The 18243-nt window shown below is 50.0% G+C and overlaps 1 protein-coding gene across 1 annotated transcript; it reads left to right on the top strand.

Annotated features, from left to right (window-relative positions):
- The first annotated feature begins 440 nt into the window (after positions 1–440).
- LOC137535587 (gastrula zinc finger protein XlCGF7.1-like) lies at positions 441–16510 on the top strand. The gene is made up of 3 exons (XM_068257439.1): positions 441–502; positions 3364–3428; positions 12165–16510. The coding sequence occupies exons 2-3, from the start codon at positions 3398–3400 to the stop codon at positions 13076–13078; spliced, it is 945 nt and encodes a 314-aa protein (XP_068113540.1). The 5' UTR covers positions 441–502; positions 3364–3397; the 3' UTR covers positions 13079–16510.
- The last annotated feature ends 1733 nt before the right edge of the window (positions 16511–18243 follow it).

Below are 18243 nucleotides of genomic sequence, written 5' to 3'. Positions count from 1 at the left end.
TCCGGTTTTCTCCATCAGCCGACCTGGCAACCCTATTAGTAATATATCAATTTAAAGGATGGGAATAAAGTTTAGAGTCAAACAAACATATTTGTTAGTAGAGAAATATATATATTTACATAGAAAGAGGGACAAAGTCCTGAAAGAGGGACAGTTGGGAGCTCTGTATTATACACAGTTACACACAGTGTCACACTAGCTCCGCCCAGCCTAGCACAAGTATCAGGACGCTCTATACACGCAGAGATCAGCCAGGGGGCGTCACACACCGGCAGCCCCGCCTACCCAGCGCCGTCACGTGGCGTAGGAGGCGGCGCGTCCCGGCAGTGGAGCGCAGCGTGGAACGCAGGCGGGCGAGCAGCGGAAGTGACGCAGCCTCGGGGGGCGGGGCCGGGGACAGAGAGGCCGGGACGGCGGAGGTGCTGGTGGGTATCTTGCAGAGAGGAGAGCCGGGCGGGCGGGCGCGCCTGGTTCCCGGAGACGGAGGGGAGGAGTCCTTCAGGTGGGGGAGGGGCTATAGTGCCTGGTTCACACGGGAGATACGGCACTGCAAGAGGGGGAGGAGTCTGAGAGGGGGGGAAGGCAGAGAATTGTTCACAACTGTTTCCATTTCTTCCCCCTCTGCAGCCCAACTAAATCTCCGCCCCTAAGCTGCTCCTCCCCCACCTAGTGCCACATGCCAACTGACATGTATGGGAGGGGTCACAGTGTGCAGGGGAGGGCCCACTGAGACAGAGGAGGTGTTAGTATGTGCAGGGGAGGGGCCACTGAGACAGGGGAGGTGTTACTATGTGCAGGGGAGGGGCCACTGCAACAAGAGAGGTGTTACTATGTGCAAGGGAGGAGACATTGAGACAAGAGAGTTGTTACTATGTGCAGGTGAGGGGCCACTGAGGCAAGAGAGGTGTTACTATGTGCAGGGGAGGTGTTACTATGTGCTGGGGAGGGGCCACTGAGGCAAGAGAGGTGTTACTATGTGCAGGGGAGGTGTTACTATGTGCTGGGGAGGGGCCACTGAGGCAGGAGAGGTGTTACTATGTGCAGGGGAGAGGTGTTACTATGTGCAGGGGAGGAGACATTGAGACAAGAGAGTTGTTACTATGTGCAGGGGAGGGGCCACTGAGGCAGGAGAGGTGTTACTATGTGCAGGGGAGGAGACATTGAGACAAGAGAGTGGGGAGGGTCCATTGAGACAAGAGAGTTGTTACTATGTGCAGGGGAGGGGCCACTGAGGCAAGAGAGGTGTTACTATGTGCAGGGGAGGGACCACTGAGACAAGAGAGTTGTTACTATGTGCAGGGGAGGGGCCACTGAGGCAGGAGAGGCGTTACTATGTGCAGGGGAGGGGCCACTGAGGCAAGAGAGTTGTTACTATGTGCAGGGGAGGGACCACTGAGGCAAGAGAGGTGTTACTATGTGCAGGGGAGGAGACATTGAGACAAGAGAGTGGGGGGGCCACTGAGGCAAGAGAGGTGTTACTATGTGCAGGGGAGGTGTTACTATGTGCTGGGGAGGGGCCACTGAGCCAGGAGAGGTGTTACTATGTGCAGGGGAGGAGACATTGAGATAAGAGAGTTGTTACTATGTGCAGGGGAGGGGCCATTGAGACAGAGGAGGTGTTCGTATGTGCAGGGGAGGAGCCACTGAGGCAGGAGAGGTGTTACTATGTGCAATGGAGGAGAGATTGAGAGTTGTTACTATGTGCAGGGGAGGGGCCACTGTGGCAGGAGAGGTGTTACTATGTGCAGGGGTGGGGCCACTGAGATAAGAGAGTTGTTACTATGTGCAGGGGAGGGACCACTGAGGCAAGATAGGTGTTACTATGTGCAGGGGAGGGGCCACTGAGGCAAGATAGGTGTTACTATGTGCAGGGGAGGGGCCACTGAGGCAGGGGAGGTGTTACTATGTGCAGGGGAGGAGACATTGAGACAAGAGAGTGGGGAGGGGCCACTGAGGCAAGAGAGGTGTTACTATGTGCAGGGGAGGTGTTACTATGTGCTAGGGAGGGGCCACTGAGACAAGAGAGTTGTTACTATGTGCAGGGGAGGGGCCATTGAGACAGAGGAGGTGTTCGTATGTGCAGGAGAGGAGCCACTGAGGCAGGAGAGGTGTTACTATGTGCAATGGAGTAGAGATTGAGACAAGAGAGTTGTTACTATGTGCAGGGGAGGGGCCACTGAGGCAAGAGAGGTGTTACTATGTGCAGGGGAGGGACCACTGAGGCAAGAAAGGTGTTACTATGTGCAGGGGAGGGGCCACTGAGACAAGAGAGTTGTTACTATGTGCAGGGGAGGGGCCACTGAGGCAGGAGAGGTGTTACTATGTGCAGGGGAGGGACCATTGAGGCAAGAGAGGTGTTACTATGTGCAGGGGAGGAGACATTGAGACAAGAGAGTGGGGATGGGCCACTGAGGCAAGAGAGGTGTTACTATGTGCAGGGGAGGTGTTACTATGTGCTGGGGAGGGGCCACTGAGGCAGGAGAGGTGTTACTATGTGCAGGGGAGGAGACATTGAGATAAGAGAGTTGTTACTATGTGCAGGGGAGGGGCCACTGAGGCAGGAGAGGTGTTACTATGTGCAATGGAGGAGGGATTGAGAGTTGTTACTATGTGCAGGGGAGGGGCCACTGAGGCAGGAGAGGTGTTACTATGTGCTGGGGAGGAGACATTGAGACAAGAGAGTTGTTACTATGTGCAGGGGTGGGGCCACTGAGGCAAGAGAGGTGTTACTATGTGCAGGGGAGGGACCACTGAGGCAAGAGAGGTGTTACTATGTGCAGGGGAGGGGCCACTGAGGCAAGATAGGTGCTACTATGTGCAGGGGAGGGGCCACTGAGGCAGGAGAGGTGTTACTATGTGCAGGGGAGGGGCCACTGAGACGAGAGTTGTTACTATGTGCAGGGGAGGGGCCACTGAGGCAAGGGAAAGTGGTCAGGGTATGAGTTACTGAGGCAGGGGAGAGGTTGCAGTGTCTGAGGATGGCTGAGGTGAGAGGGTGTTACAATAAGTAGGGGAGGACTTTCTGAGGTAGGGGAGTTGTCACAATAAGTAGGGGAGGAGTTACTGAAGCAGGGGAGTGGTCACAATATTTAGGGGAGGGGTTACAGAGGCAGGGGAGTGGTCACATTAGTCGGCTGAGGCAGGTTAGGGGTCAGTGAAGCGAGGGAGAGGTTGTGTGTTGTCCAAACACTGTGCCCACCCAGGAAGGGAGCTTGATAAGATAGAGCCCGGTGAGAGGGGAATATACAGTGGGAGGGGCCACAGTCATGGGTCTTGGGGAGAACATGATATGGTAGTACTAGTGTGTAAATGGAGGTGTGGTTTCGGCAGCTTGGTCACATGACCTGTATTTCCTTCCTGCAGGATCACCACATTAGCGGATGTAAGGCCGGGAGAGATGACAGACCACCACAGCTTCTCCACATCAGGTAAGAACGGTCCTCCACCCAATCACCATGGAGAAGCACCTGTGACGCGTTGTGGTCACATGACTGCAGGCAGCACATGGCAGTTTTACTTTAATTTTAGCTGCCTGTCTTTTGTATCCATTCTATAACGGTGGTTTTAAACCTTGCAAACAATAATCCAATGTTTCGTAATGTACTGTATATGCGTGCCTTTATTAAAGAAAATCTGTATTGTTAAAATCGCACAAAAGTAAACATACCAGTGCGTTAGGGGACATCTCCTATTACCCTCTGTCACAATTTCGCCGCTCCTCAGCGCATTAAAAGTGGTTAAAAACAGTTTTAAAAAGTTTGTTTATAAACAAACAAAATGGCCACCAAAACAGGAAGTAGGTTGATGTACAGTATGTCCACACATAGAAAATACATCCATACACAAGTAGGCTGTATACACCCTTCCTTTTGAATCTCAAGAGATCATTTGTGTGTTTCTTTCCCCCTGCAGCTATCTTCCACTGAAGTGTCAGGCTGTTTCTTCCTGCAGAGTGCAGACAGCTCTGCCTGTATGTAATTCCTCAGCATGTGAATGCCCAGCCAGCTCAGAGGAGGATTTATCCAGCTTGTACAAGATAATAGAGCAGAGAGAAGCTGCACTAATCTAAATATCACACAGGCAGTGTGCAGAGAGGGGGCTGGAGGGGGGAGATGCATCACAGAACCACAACACTGAAGAACTTGGCAGCCTTCCAGACACAGGCTGACAAGTCTGACAAGAGAGAGATAAGTTGATTTATTACAGAGATGGTGATAGTAGAACGTGCTGCAGTAAGCCAGAACACATTAGAATAGCTTTTGGAACTTGTAGGATGATAAAAAAACAGGATGCAATTTTTGTTACGGAGTCTCTTTAAGGAAATGCAAAAGTGGTCTGGAATACAAATCTGGTGAACAGAGGAAACTCGCCAACAGGCAATGTGAAGACTGGAAGACTGCTCTGGAAGTGATCTCGTTGCCTGTTGGTGCGTGCTTCACTGGACCAGATTCATGTGTTATTATTATTATTTAGTATTTTCCGTATATAGCACTGACATATTCTGCAGCACTGTACAGAGTATATTGTCTTGTCACTAACTGTCCCTCAGAGTAGCTCACAATCTAATTCCCTACCATAGTCATATGTCTGTATGTATCGTGTAGTATATATATCGTAGTCTAGGGCTAATTTAGGGGGAAGCCAATGAACTTATCTGTAGGTTTTTGGGATGTGGGAGGAAACTAGAGTGCCCGGAGGAAACCCAAACAGATGTGAGGAGAACATACAAACTCTGTTCAGATAGTGCCCTGGCTGGGATTTGAACCGGGGACCCAGCGCTGCAAGGCGAGACCGCTAACCACTATGCCTCCATGCTGCCAACACTTTAGCATTTCCCTGATAAAGGAAGGGAGGCATAGATGTTCCAAAATATTGTATTATTGTTGGCAAGGTTTGATTGAAACAATCGTTAACTTTTTGTTGGTGTGCCAACATTATATGTGTACTTTGTTGGATCGAGTCCAGTGGTGTGGTACACGGAATACTTGTCTGAGCACCCTGTAGTATCTTTGGCAAATGGTGTGCATAGTCAAATATTGTCCTCTCTGATGTTCTAAAACTTCCACATTCTAATATGCGGCCCCCTAACCACAGAGAGGCAGCAAGACTTGCTTTTCATACAGCAATCAGTGATGTACAATGCAGTGGCAAGAGTATTCCACCAAGGGATGGGGTCTGTAAGAGGCCACCTGTTCTTCACCAAAGTGGACCTCAAGGGTTGTTGGACTTTGCTGCCTGAATAGGCTCCCAGAAACAGGACAGATGGCGCCATGATGCGGAGATAAAAAGTAACTAAAGGCGAAGTCCAAGCACTAGCAGAAGAAGACAGCAGAGTAGGATATTAAGTCAGGTGAAGTCCAAGCACTAGCAGAAGAAGACAGCAGAGTAGGATATTCAGTCAGGCGAAGTCCAAGCACTAGCAGAAGAAGACAGCAGAGTAGGATATTCAGTCAGGCGAAGTCCAAGCACTAGCAGAAGAAGACAGCAGAGTAGGATATTCAGTCAGGCGAAGTCCAAGCACTAGCAGAAGAAGACAGCAGAGTAGGATATTCAGTCAGGCGAAGTCCAAGCACTAGCAGAAGACAGCAGAGTAGGATATGCAGTCAGGCGAAGTCCAAGCACTAGCAGAAGAAGACAGCAGAGCAGGATATGCAGTCAGGCGAAGTCCAAGCACTAGCAGAAGAAGACAGCAGAGTAAGATATTCAGTCAGGCGAAGTCCAAGCACTAGCAGAAGAAGACAGCAGAGTAAGATATTCAGTCAGGCGAAGTCCAAGCACTAGCAGAAGAAGACAGCAGAGTAGGATATTCAGTCAGGCGAAGTCCAAGTTAGGGTTGCAACGGTATGAAAATCCATGGTATGCTAACCGTCCAAAAAAATACCACAGTATGACGTTATCACGGTATACAGTAGTACACAATTCTTATTTCAATTATCCTGAGCCTGCATAATCTGTGGCTGGAAATGCAACAGGATCTCTTTAAAAATGAGCTTATCTGCCGTGGTGGTAGTCAGGTCACAGGTGACATGGGGAGAGATCAAACACATTAGACTATTACTATGACTATGGTAGGATTAGATTGTGAGCTCATATGAGGACAGTCAGTGACATGGCTATGTACTGTGTAAAGTGCTGCAGAAGATGTCAGTGCTATAGGAATAACGTAAATGTAAGGAAAAAGGGAGGGTCGGGGAGCATATGTCACAAATAACGAAATCCAAAAATAAGTGAAAATTTACAAAAATTTATTAATATCATAATTAAACATATTAAAATAGCACCAATGTAACCTGCCAAAAAGCCACACTTGATCACCAATCACACCTCAGACACACCACTGCCTGCGACCACCTAGTGTGGTCGGGGATCCCAAAACGAGGATAGGCCTAAACAAGTGTCTGATCAAAAAACTGAGGGTAATAGAAAAATGATGATGAAAGCAAGCCGGTACAAGTGACAGAAGTAAAATGAATCAATGCATCCAGCAGAGGCTAGAAAGCCAATATGGCATCTGCAAATCAATAGTTCAGATGAAACAGCACAGCCAGCATGAAGAGATGAAATGCAAGTAGCAACAAGCACAGATCAAAAAGGGATGGCATGAAGCGTGAGCCATACTATACCCAATCCTGGTACAGCGATGCGGAGTCCAGTTAGCTCCTGGAGATTGTCTGGTCGCTCAGCCCCCTGTGTAGAAGCCCAAGGCTGGGGGAGCGATTATGGATCCAGTAGAGAAGTCAGGTCCAATATGCTGGTATAGCAGGCTGTAATGGCTGTGATGATCAAGCAGAGTCCCATAAGGCAAAGTCCCATGTATGCAGGAAGCTGGATAGCCTTTCCGGGTGAAGACCAAAAGAGTGCCTCAGGCCAGCAGAAGGTGGATGCGGAGGGTGGGCAGGTGGCAGAGCAAGGCAGTCAGGTGCTAGCACCACGCCGGCAGCCCTGACATGTTTCGCCGGGTCTACCGGCTTTTTCAAAGGGAGGCGTGGCTAGAAATGTGTGCCGCCGACGGCTCCTTATAGGGCCGCGTCATCAGCCGCGCGCGAGCACGCATGCGTAATTACGTACGCGTCAACAGACGCGCACGCGTACACATGCGCACTAACGCGGCGACTGACACGCAGCAGCAGCCTCGCCCCCACCAGAGCCCAATAGGCAGGCCAGACAAAAAGGTCGGCCTGGTGCGTAAGATGGACAGAATACGTGAAAGGGCAAGGTGGGGGCGAGGGGCAAGGAGGTCATACGGCGGCACACGAGTACACAAAAGTTTCTCCATATATGTATAAACAAACAAACCAATATGAAAAAATAATACAAAACCATGCAAACACAAGCAAACCAGAAAAAATATATATAAATGTAACCTAGCTCAGAGTCAAAAAATATTAGCTTACTAACATCGGCGACTAGAGAGGTTGGGTCAAGGGAGACTGTGAAACACAGTGCCAAGATCCAAACCGTGCGAGAAAACAGCGCACTCAAAGAACAAGAAAACTGAGCAAACGTATGCTAGCTATAAACGGCGAATGTCACAGGGGAGAACCCATGGAGGCGACAGCTCGGAGCATATGCAAGCCCGCAGACGCAGGGGGCAGTGGAGGAACAGAGCAGCAGAAGGGGGCAGGGAAAGGGGACAGCAGGACCAATAGGAAGAAAGTAATAAGCATCAGTTAGGTAGAAAGGCCGCAAAACCGACCGTTTCATTAAGGCCAGGATATTCAGTGGCCTCTAACTCGTAGATCCACCTGGATTCTTTCTGTAGCAATAAGCGATATGCTATAGGAATACAGAATAATAATATGGTGGGCATTAGACTATGATAGAATTAGATTGTGAGCTCCTATGAGGACAGTCAGTGACATAACTCTGTACTCTGATGTGCTGCAGAAGATGTCAGTGCTATAGGAATACAGAATAATAATATGGTAGGACATTAGATTAGACATGGTAGGATTAGATTGTGAACTCCTCTGAGGGCAGTCAGTGACATGACTATGTACTCTGTAATGTGCTGCAGGAGATGTCAGTGCTATCGGAATACAGAATAATAATATGGTAGGACATTAGATTAGACTATGGTAGAATTAGATTGTGAGCTCCTTTGAGGACAGTCAGTGACATAACTCTGTACTCTGTAATGTGCTGCAGGAGATGTCAGTGCTATATAAATACATAATAATAATAATATGGTAGGACATTAGGCTATGACTATGGTAGGATTAGATTGTGAACTCCTCTGAGGACAGTCAGTGACATAACTCTGTACTCTGTAATGTGCTGCAGAAGATGTCAGTGCTATAGGAATGCAGAATAATAATATGGTACGACATTAGATTAGACATGGCAGGATTAGATTGTGAACTCCTCTGAGGGCAATCAGTGACATAACTATAAATGTTATAAAATCTTTACTGAAGCATTGTAATATAAATACATCATAATCTTAATACAGGTCAGAGAGAGGAAAGTGAGAGAGAAGGAAGGGAAATACACAGCAGTCTGTGAGAGAAGGCACATAGGGACAGTAATGCTGGGTACACACGTTGCCATTTCTGGTCGATCGATTATTTCCGACATGTTCGATCGGGTCTCGATTGATACAGCCGTCCATTTACTCATGTTAAGTATGCAAAATCGGCGGCTGTATCGATCGAAACCCGATTGAACATGGAAATAATCGATCGACCAGGATCGATCCCGCCGATCAAGTGGGAAATCGCAACGTGTGTACCCAGCATAAGAGATAGCAGAGAGAGATGCAAGAAAGTGGAGGAGTGTCAGGAAATAGAGGAGGTAGAGGAAAAGGGGGGGGGGGGGTAAGGCAGATAGAGGAATGTAGGAGGGACAGATGCTGAAAAATGTGTGAGTCAGAGGAGAATGAATGAGTGAGAGGGATGTGTCTCACCACAGGTGGTCCAGTTCAGCAGGGAAGGGGTTAAAGCACTGGGAAGGTGGGTACAAGAAGGAGGGAGGGTGAGAGGAGCATATGGGATGTAGAAAAGCAAAGCAGGACAATAACAGGGCAGCCAGACACAGGAACTTCCAGCGGCAGGTTAGCTTGCTTATGTAAATATAGTGCAGACCTTCCAACCTGCTTCAGTGTCTCTGATTCTGTCACGGGAACACCACCAAGAAACAGCTCATCTCTCCCCCACCTCCTGTGCAGCTCTGTTATCTAAAGCCTCATACACACGAGGCACATGTTGCCAGTCGCAAAAAAAAAACAGGTCCCTCTGTGCTGCAGCCGTATACACGGCGCACAGAGGGACAGAGTTGCGGTGGAAGCTGTCGCCGAAAGTTCCTCCCCACGCCGGAAGCTCCGTCGATGGTAAGTGTGTTGCTGTCGCTAGTTCGCATACACACGGCGGACTAGCGACAGTTGCGGCGACAGCTGTAGCAGGAGATTGACCGCGCCAATCGCCTGGCAACAGCTCCGACGGGCGACGGTTCGGGGCGCGCGCGTCATACACACGGGCGACCTGTCGCCACAACACGCGCGTGCCACGTGGTTGCGGCGACCGTTGTAGCCCGTGTGTATGGGCCATTAGAGTCTCTGCAGCTGATAAACTCACCGCTGCTGGTTTGCATTCTGGCGGCACTTTCAAACAAGCTGGGAATGAGAGGGGTGGCGCTTATCCTTAGAGCAGGAAGCTCTACAGTGCTGTAATGTGAGCTACGTCCCAACGCAACGGAACACCCTGCTAATTATATAAGAACACGGCGATGTCGCCCTGAGCACTAAATGCTGCTCAGAAACGCCTCTGGCCAGGAGTGCTCTGCATATGCGTTCCAGCCGCGGCCAGGAGCTCTCTGCATATGCGCTCCAGCCGCGGCATCACATCTTGTCCTGCGCGTCACCATCCGGCACCAGTCAGCAAGCTTTGGGAGCCTGCTCTTCTAATGGGGAGAGACGGAGAGCAGGGCAATAGCGGAGCGGTTGCGGGGATGATGCGGAAGGCGGCGAAAGCATTAAATAAAACGGTACTTCAAGAATCTGCATGGTATGATTACCATGCACATTGAACCGCGGTATATCTTCTTACCGGTATACTGCGATAACCCTAGTCCAGGCACTAGCAGAAGACAGCAGAGCAGCATATTCAGTCAGCAGGCCAAAGTCAGGACAGGAAGAGAATTTCCAGAAGCAAGAGCACAATCCAGAGGTCATGCGGGCCGAGTTTGTTCAAAAACAGTGATGAGCCGAAGCAGGCAATCCAAGCAATAGACCGAGGTCAAACCAGTAGAGCAGATCAAGAGCAGTTAGGTAAGCCAGGTCAGAAGTGGAGGTATTAACCAAGGGATAGACTGTTGCGCAAAAGGTGGATCAGCGCATCACCAGGCCGCCTCCGAATGGCCTCCAATCAGAGGTGCGCTGAGCCCCCCCAGAAACTGCAAACGCACCTTGAACCCAAACCGGGTACTTAACAAGTTGCATGCAAGCTGTTACAGGAAACCAACATCCTCCAGTGGTAGACAGGTTATGTGTATGCTCGGTGTGTATTTTATCCCTCGGGTGGGGCTTGCACTCTCTTGCAGGTAGGCACTTATCTGTTTTTAAGTAGCGCTGCTCATTTCTTTGCTATGTACTAATTTAATTCATTTTTGGTCAGCTGCTCCCACTTAACAGCCATGCTTTTGGTGTATATGCAGAGCTTCTGTTTGGGTTCAAGGTGCGTTTGTAGTTTCTGGGGGGGCTCAGCGCACCTCTGATTGTAGGCCATTTGGAGGCGGCCTGGTGATGCCAGGGCTGTGGAGTCTGTACAAAAATCTTCCGACTCCAACTCCGACTCCTCAGTTTATGAAATCACGACTCCGACTCCGGGTACCCAAAATGGCTCAGACTCCGACTCCTTAGTCTAATACTTAACAGGGATGTGGATTCTGTACAAAAATCAACCGACTCCGACTCCTGACTCCGACTCCTCAGTTTATGAAATCAACGACTCCAACTCCGACTCCAGGTGCCCAAAATTTCCCCGACTCCGACTCCAACTCCACAGCCCTGGGTGATGCGCTGATCCACCTTTTGCGCAATTTTCAATTTTACTTGGTTAGCCGCACCCAGGCTATGCATATACATAGGTTAGGATTTAGTTAGTGTTAGGTCCCCTCCCATAGGGGGATGACTTCTTCGCAGTGGGAGGGACGAGTACTTAAAGGGAAGGTTCAGGGAGGGTGGGTAAAAAATAAAAATCAAATTCCACTTACCTGGGGCTTCCTCCAGCCCGTGGCAGGCAGGAGGTGCCCTCGCCGCCGCTCCGCAGGCTCCCGGTGGTCTCCGGTGGCGCGCCCGACCTGGCCAGGCCGGCTGCCAGGTCGGGCTCTTCTGCGCTCCAAGGCCCGGAACTTCTGCGTCCCACGCCGGCGCTCTGACGTCATCGGACGTCCTCCGGGCTCTACTGCGCATGCGCAGAACTACTGCGCATGCGCAGTAGAGCCCGGAGGACGTCCGATGATGTGGGACGCCGGCGTGGGACGCAGAAGTTCCGGGCCTTGGAGCGCAGTAGAGCCCGACCTGGCAGCCGGCCTGGCCAGGTCGGGCGCGCCACCGGAGACCACCGGGAGCCTGCGGAGCGGCGGCGAGGGCACCTCCTGCCTGCCACGGGCTGGAGGAAGCCCCAGGTAAGTGGAATTTGATTTTTATTTTTTGCCCACCCTCCCTGAACCTTTCCTTTAACAAGTTGCATGCAAGCTGTTACAGGAAACCGGCGTCCTCCAGTGGTAGACAGGTCATGTGTATGCTCGGTGTGTATTTTATCCCATAAGTGGGGCTTACACTCTCTTGCAGGTAGGCACTTGCCTGTTTTTAAGTAGCGCTGCTCATTTCTTTGCTAAGGGATAGACCAGGCACAGCTCTGACTCAGGAGCACCAATGTAAGCTGACATAGCTGTCAACAGCGGGTGCTTGGAGAGGGTGCCTCTTATAGACAAGAGTCTATAAAAGAGGGCCACTAGTCGGTGACATGCGTACAAGGGAACATAGACATCTAGGCAAGGTCACGGTGGAGAGGTGAGTATGACAGCAGGTGTGTGACTTCTCTGACTAGTTCTGTATAACACAGCAATCAGGGGCCTATAGGGAGGAGTGCAGTCATCTTTATTTTACTCTAACCCCAATTTAGCTTTCAACTTCAGAGTAATAATCAGTGACTTGTTCTCCACAGGTTTATCTGCCCAAAATCACTCTGATCTCACCAAGATGGTCGAACCACCACCGAAGTCCATGGAGTACCCTAAGGAGCAACAATTGTCCTCTGCCAGAGGAAGTTACGTGCCTGGTGGTGTTTTCCCATCTGCCAATCCCACAGCAACCCAGTACACGCCCATCAGTGACACTACGGTGGAATCCTGGTGGAACAGGAACAGGAGTTTCATGGACACCAATGTCCAGGCACTGAGACCACAGCTGCAGTATGGGCTCTCCAATCTTAGTGGTTCATACATAGAACAGAACAAAAATTTCCTGGGGTCCCGAGACCTGAAGATTGGAGATCTGGACACTGATGTGACACCTTCAACAGTGCCAACTCCCACCTACTGCTCCAACTGCAAGAAGATGTTTGCCACCATTGAGGCTTACAATAGACACCAGCCCATGCACGGCCTGGACAACAAACTGTTCCCGTGTGTGGAGTGTGGCAAATACTACCGCCACAACACGGCCCTCGTCATACACCGGCGTACTCACACCGGAGAGAAGCCCTACGGCTGCCCCGAGTGTGGAAGACGCTTCAATGCTCGCTCCAGTCTGGTCACCCACGGCAAGGTCCATGCCGGGAAGAAGATGTACAACTGCACCGAGTGTGGCTTGTCATTTGCCCGAACGGATGACCTTTTCAATCACCAGCTGATGCACAACCGAGAGAGAAAGTTTTCTTGTAATGACTGTGGCAAATGTTTCAAGGCCGAAGCAGAGCTGAGTGCCCATCGGAAGATCCACCCAGTGGAGGAGCTCTATCTCTGCTCTGGCTGTGGTAGAGACTTCACTCAATACTCCAAGCTACTTCGTCACCAGAAAACGCACCCCATGCCGCCCCCTGTTCTCATTACCAACGAGAAGATGTTACAGGACCAATAAGTCCAAACGCCAAATAGTGTGTAGGAGGAGCCAATATTAACCCTCCCGACGACCTGACTGCTCACAGAAGTCTGCTGCGTGGTCTTGTCTATCACAGTAAGGTGGGAACCACTATATCGTAACTCCATGCCAGGAACCTCAAACTTTATAGGAACCACTCTCACCAAAAGTGCACGATGCTTGAAGACATTGTGACACATTTCTCAAACCTGGGGGGCATATTTGTAACAGGTTTGGCTTACAGGTCCCCTCTTGGATAAAATGTTATCGTTTCCCAATTTTATCGCTCAAAGCAGATAAGAGAATGCAATTCTTACTTCATGCCCGCTTTGTGATAGACTCTGACATTGTAAAATATCTTCTGCATGGCATACAGGTATAAGGCCAAATGTGCTGGTTGTGGGGGCAAGAAGGGGTCTTAGGGCCACACATGCTTGTGGTGGGTGCAGTAAGGGGTCTAAATGCAGAATTTCTAAGATTATATGCATCCCCCTCCAATGCACACACACGTACACACACACATGCACATTGGCATTTCCAGGAATAATGTCTAAGTACCTAACATAGGGTCACATGACTGTGGATGCCCGCCTCTCTACCTGGTGGGAGGCCCTTTTACTGCACTTGTATGGGTGCTTCCGGGCAGGAGAGGTACAGGGAAAAGGCGTGAGCATTTGGGAAGGAGAGTTCTCTGGCCCGCTCTCTTAACAGCTATGCGGACTGTGGTTTGGTGTCAGCCTAGCTTAGGAGACGTCTGCAGCACTTCTCCATAACAATGCTGGCATCTTATTTAACAGTGGCCTGTAATAAGAGACATTCTCATTTCACCATGTCCATAGTGAAGCGGGCAAGTGTCATTTCTGCCGCTGGAGATATAGTTCACAATTTCCCTGGTGAAATAATAGCGAAATCTTCTGTACATCAGAACATACCGTAGTAATGGATCTTAATTCCGTCAGTAATTGGGAGTCAATTTTTTTATTTTAAATGGCATTTATTTGATTGAAAATGCAAACATGAAAACCACAAAATGCACATTGCTCAGTATGCAGGGGATTTGCATGCAATACAGTAATCAGGCAGCAGCCCAGGGCTCACCAGTAGATGCAGCTGACGGCCTTTAGCCCATGCAGTGGCCGGTGCTTTTGAGGTAATCCACGCAGGTCTAGAGTAAAGTGCAGATAGCGAGCAGCCAACCTGCCCACCAATCACAGCTCATGGGACTCTGACTGACATATGACGCATGTGCCTGCCCACTTTTCACTATAGCCAGACACAGAATACACCCGGGGACAAAAAACAAGTTTACTATAACCAAAGTTCTATTATATCTGGGTTTATTTTATCAGGTGTTACTCCTATATGCTGATAATGGTGCTTGCCCTGGACCTGACCATGTATGGTGGTACAGCTTCCAGCAGAAACATTCCAGCTTGTGGAGAGGATGTGCTGGGGAACTGCTGGCCATCTTCTGACCCAGCCTGTTACACATCTGCCCCCAGGTATTGTCTGCTGTCCCAGCCTGTTACACATCTGCCCCTAGGTATTGGCTCCCTTATATTGGACACCTCGGTCACCCAGAAATCCCTGTGTGTCCAGCAGAAACACTTCAGCTTGTGGAGAGGATGTGCAGGGGGACTGCTGGCCATCTTCTAACCCAGCCTGTTACATGTCTGCCCCAGGTATTGGCTCCCTTATATTGAACACCTCGGTCACCCAGAAATCCCTGTGCATCCAGCAGAAACATTTCAGCTTGTGGAGAGGATGTGCTGGGGGACTGGTGACCATCTTCTGACCCAGCCTGTTACACATCTGCCCCCATGTATTGTCTCCCATATATTGGATACCTCCATCACAGAGGAATCCCTGTGTGTCCAGCAGAAACATTTCAGCGTGTGGAGAGGATGTGCGGGGGGACCAGTGACCATCTTCTGACCCAGCCTGTTACACATCTGCCTCCAGGTATTGGCTCCCTTATATTGGACACCTCTGTCACCCAGAAATCCCTGTGTGTCCAGCAGAAACATTTCAGCTTGTGGAGAGGATGTGCAGGGGGACTGCTGGCCATCTTCTAACCCAGCCTGTTACATGTCTGCCCCCAGGTATTGGCTCCCTTATATTGGATACCTCCATCACAGAGGAATCCCTGTGTGTCCAGCAGAAACATTTCAGCGTGTGGAGAGGATGTGCGGGGGGACCAGTGACCATCTTCTGACCCGGCCTGTTACACATCTGCCTCCAGGTATTGGCTCCCTTATATTGTACACCTCTGTCACCCAGAAATCCCTGTGTGTCCAGCAGAAACATTTCAGTTTGTGAAGAGGATGTGCTGGGGGACTGCTGGCCATCTTCTGACCCAGCCTGTTACATCTGCCCCCAGGTATTGGCTCCCTTATATTGGACACCTCGGTCCCCCAGAAATCCCTGTGCATCCAGCAGAAACATTTCAGCTTGTGGAGAGGATATGCTGGGGGACTGGTGACCATCTTCATTCTGTTACACATCTGCCTCCAGGTATTGGCTCCGTTCCATTGGATACCACCATCACAGAGAAATCCCTGTGTGTCCAGCAGAAACATTTCAGCTTGTGGTTGTGCGGGGGGACTGGTGACCATCTTCTGATCTGGCCTGTTACACTTCTGCCCCCAGGTATTGGCTGCTGACCCAGCCTGTTACACATCTGCCCCCAGGTATTGGCTGCTGACCCAGCCTGTTACACATCTGCCCCCAGATATTGGCTTCTGACCCAGCCTGTTACACATCTGCCCCCAGGTATTGGCTCCCATATATTGGACATCTTGGTAACCGAGAAATCACTGTGTGTCCAGCAGAAACATTTCAGCGTGTGAAGATGTGCTGGGGGACTGGTGACCATCTTCTGACCCAGCTTGTTACAAATCTGCTCCCCAGATATTGACTCCCTTACATTGGACACCTTGGTCACCCAGAAATCCCTGTGTGCCCAGCAGAAACATTTCAGCGTGTGAAGAGGATGTGCTGGGGGACTGGTGACCGTCTGCTGGTTTGGGGTGGTGTCCTCCTTGGCAGAAGTTATACCAGCAGGGGAACAGAAGCAGAGACGTGCAGCTGCCCTTATTCAGACCTAGTCTGATCAGACTTGTTAGTTTTGTAATTCAGCACTTATGAAGCTTCCTGACGAAGAGACCTCGCTGGTTTCGGAGGCTTGCAAAGAACGTTCTTCAGTGTTAGCCATTTTGTTATATGTCTGTTCTTGCAGCGTGAAGAAGTGTTGACCGTGTAGAAGCATAGTGGTGCTCTGACGTTCCTCTAGAGGGCGTCACCAAGGGATGGGAGGGTTTTTATGACGACACACTTTTACACCTGACTTGTTAATATAAAATTATATAACTACCCTATGTGAAAGCTAATAATGCGCACAATATAAACAAGTGTAATAAACTGTAAAGCATATATAGTGTTTTGCTTTCTCTGTCAAGTGTGGCCTTCAGGAGGCTCACGGCTTCTGTGCCATGGCAGAAGTCACATGACCTGCCCGCATTCCTGACATCACCTGCATCTTGAGAGGTCGTCCCAGGAGTAGATTCAGACAGTATAATCTAACTATACGATGGTAGAGTACAATGTTATAGGACAAGAGGTGGGACTGGGAGTAAAGCAAACTGAGCTCCCTGGCAGTCAGTCAAGCCATCCTTCAACTGAAAGGATCAGTAGCCGGTCAGAATAATGGCCACAATTCACTAAGCTCATCTCCTGTCTTTTATAACATTTCTGAGCTGTTTTTACATGATGATAAAGCATGTAGTATTCACTAAACAATTTACCTCAGGCAAACCTTAAGTTAAGAATTCTATCTTTAAGCTAACGAGTGATTTCTAATGTTAACGTTTCAATCCTTAAAGAGACTCTGAAGCGAGAATAAATCTCGCTTCAGAGCTCATAGTTAGCAGGGGCACGTTTGCCCCTGCTAAACTGCCGCTATAGCGCCGCTGAATGGGGGTCCCTTCACCCCCAAACCCCCCACTGTGACACTTGGTCGCAGACTTGGTCACTCCTGGAGGCAGGGCTAACGGCTGCAGCCCTGCCTCCAGTCGCGTCTATCAGCGGCGCATCGCCGCCTCTCCCCCGCCCCTCTCAGTGAAGGAAGACTGAGAGGGGCGGGGGAGAGGCGGAGATACGCGCTGACAGACGCGCTTGGGGCAGGGCTGCGGCGGTTAGCCCTGCCCCTACCAGGAAGCGCTCTTCCGCTGAAGTCAGAAAAAAAAAATGAGTTTTACTCACCTGGGGCTTCTACCAGCCCCCTGCAGCAGTCCTGTGCCCTCGCAGCCACTCACTAATCCTCTGGTCCCCCGCTGCCAGCTAGTTTCGTTTTTGCCGACAGGCCCGTCAGGACTGGCCACGCGTATCTTTTTCCGCATTCCCGAATGTAATTAGCGCTATTGTGGACCGCATCGCATACAAAAATACGCGTTGCCGCATATCTACGCGTAGGTAATGCGGCATTGCGTATTTTTGTACGCGTTGCGGTCCGCAATAGCGCTAATTACAGTCGGGAATTCGGAAAAAGATACGCGTGGCCAGTCCTGACGGGCCTGTCGGCAAAAACGAAACTAGCTGGCAGCGGGGGACCAGAGGATTAGTGAGTGGCTGCGAGGGCACAGGATTGCTGCAGGGGGCTGGTAGAAGCCCCAGGTGAGTAAAACTCATTTTTTTTCTGGCTTAAGGTTCACTTTAAGCTAAATAACAGGTAAAAACAAGTTTTTAAATTAGCTTCAGACTCTCTTTAAAATAACTACAGAATTCTGAAGTTAAAGACAGGCTGTTAATTCACAGAGAGGAATGCAAGTGTAATGTGTGTGAGGAGTTATCACTTGGCCTGAGCTGGTGTTAACCCTCCTGGCGGTTAATTTTTTTTGCCAAGTTGGCAAAAATCTTTTTTTTTTTTTAATTTTTTTTTTTTTGTGTTTCATGTAAAGCTACCAGAGTGGTAGCTACATGAAACACCACTAGAGGGCGCATGTGTCCCTCTAGTGCGATCGTCGCCAGCATCAATAGCAAACAGGGGAACGCATATATAACGCGCTCCCCTGTTTGGCTTCTCCTGTCGCCATGGCGACGATCGGAATGACGTCATGGACGTCAGCCGACGTCTTGACGTCAGACACCTCCGATCCAGCCCATAGCGC

The sequence above is a fragment of the Hyperolius riggenbachi genome, chromosome 10, assembly GCF_040937935.1.
Source record: "Hyperolius riggenbachi isolate aHypRig1 chromosome 10, aHypRig1.pri, whole genome shotgun sequence".
Taxonomy (NCBI): domain Eukaryota; kingdom Metazoa; phylum Chordata; class Amphibia; order Anura; family Hyperoliidae; genus Hyperolius; species Hyperolius riggenbachi.
Note: the sequence above shows the minus strand (reverse complement) of the source record. Positions and strands in the feature narration are given on the sequence as shown.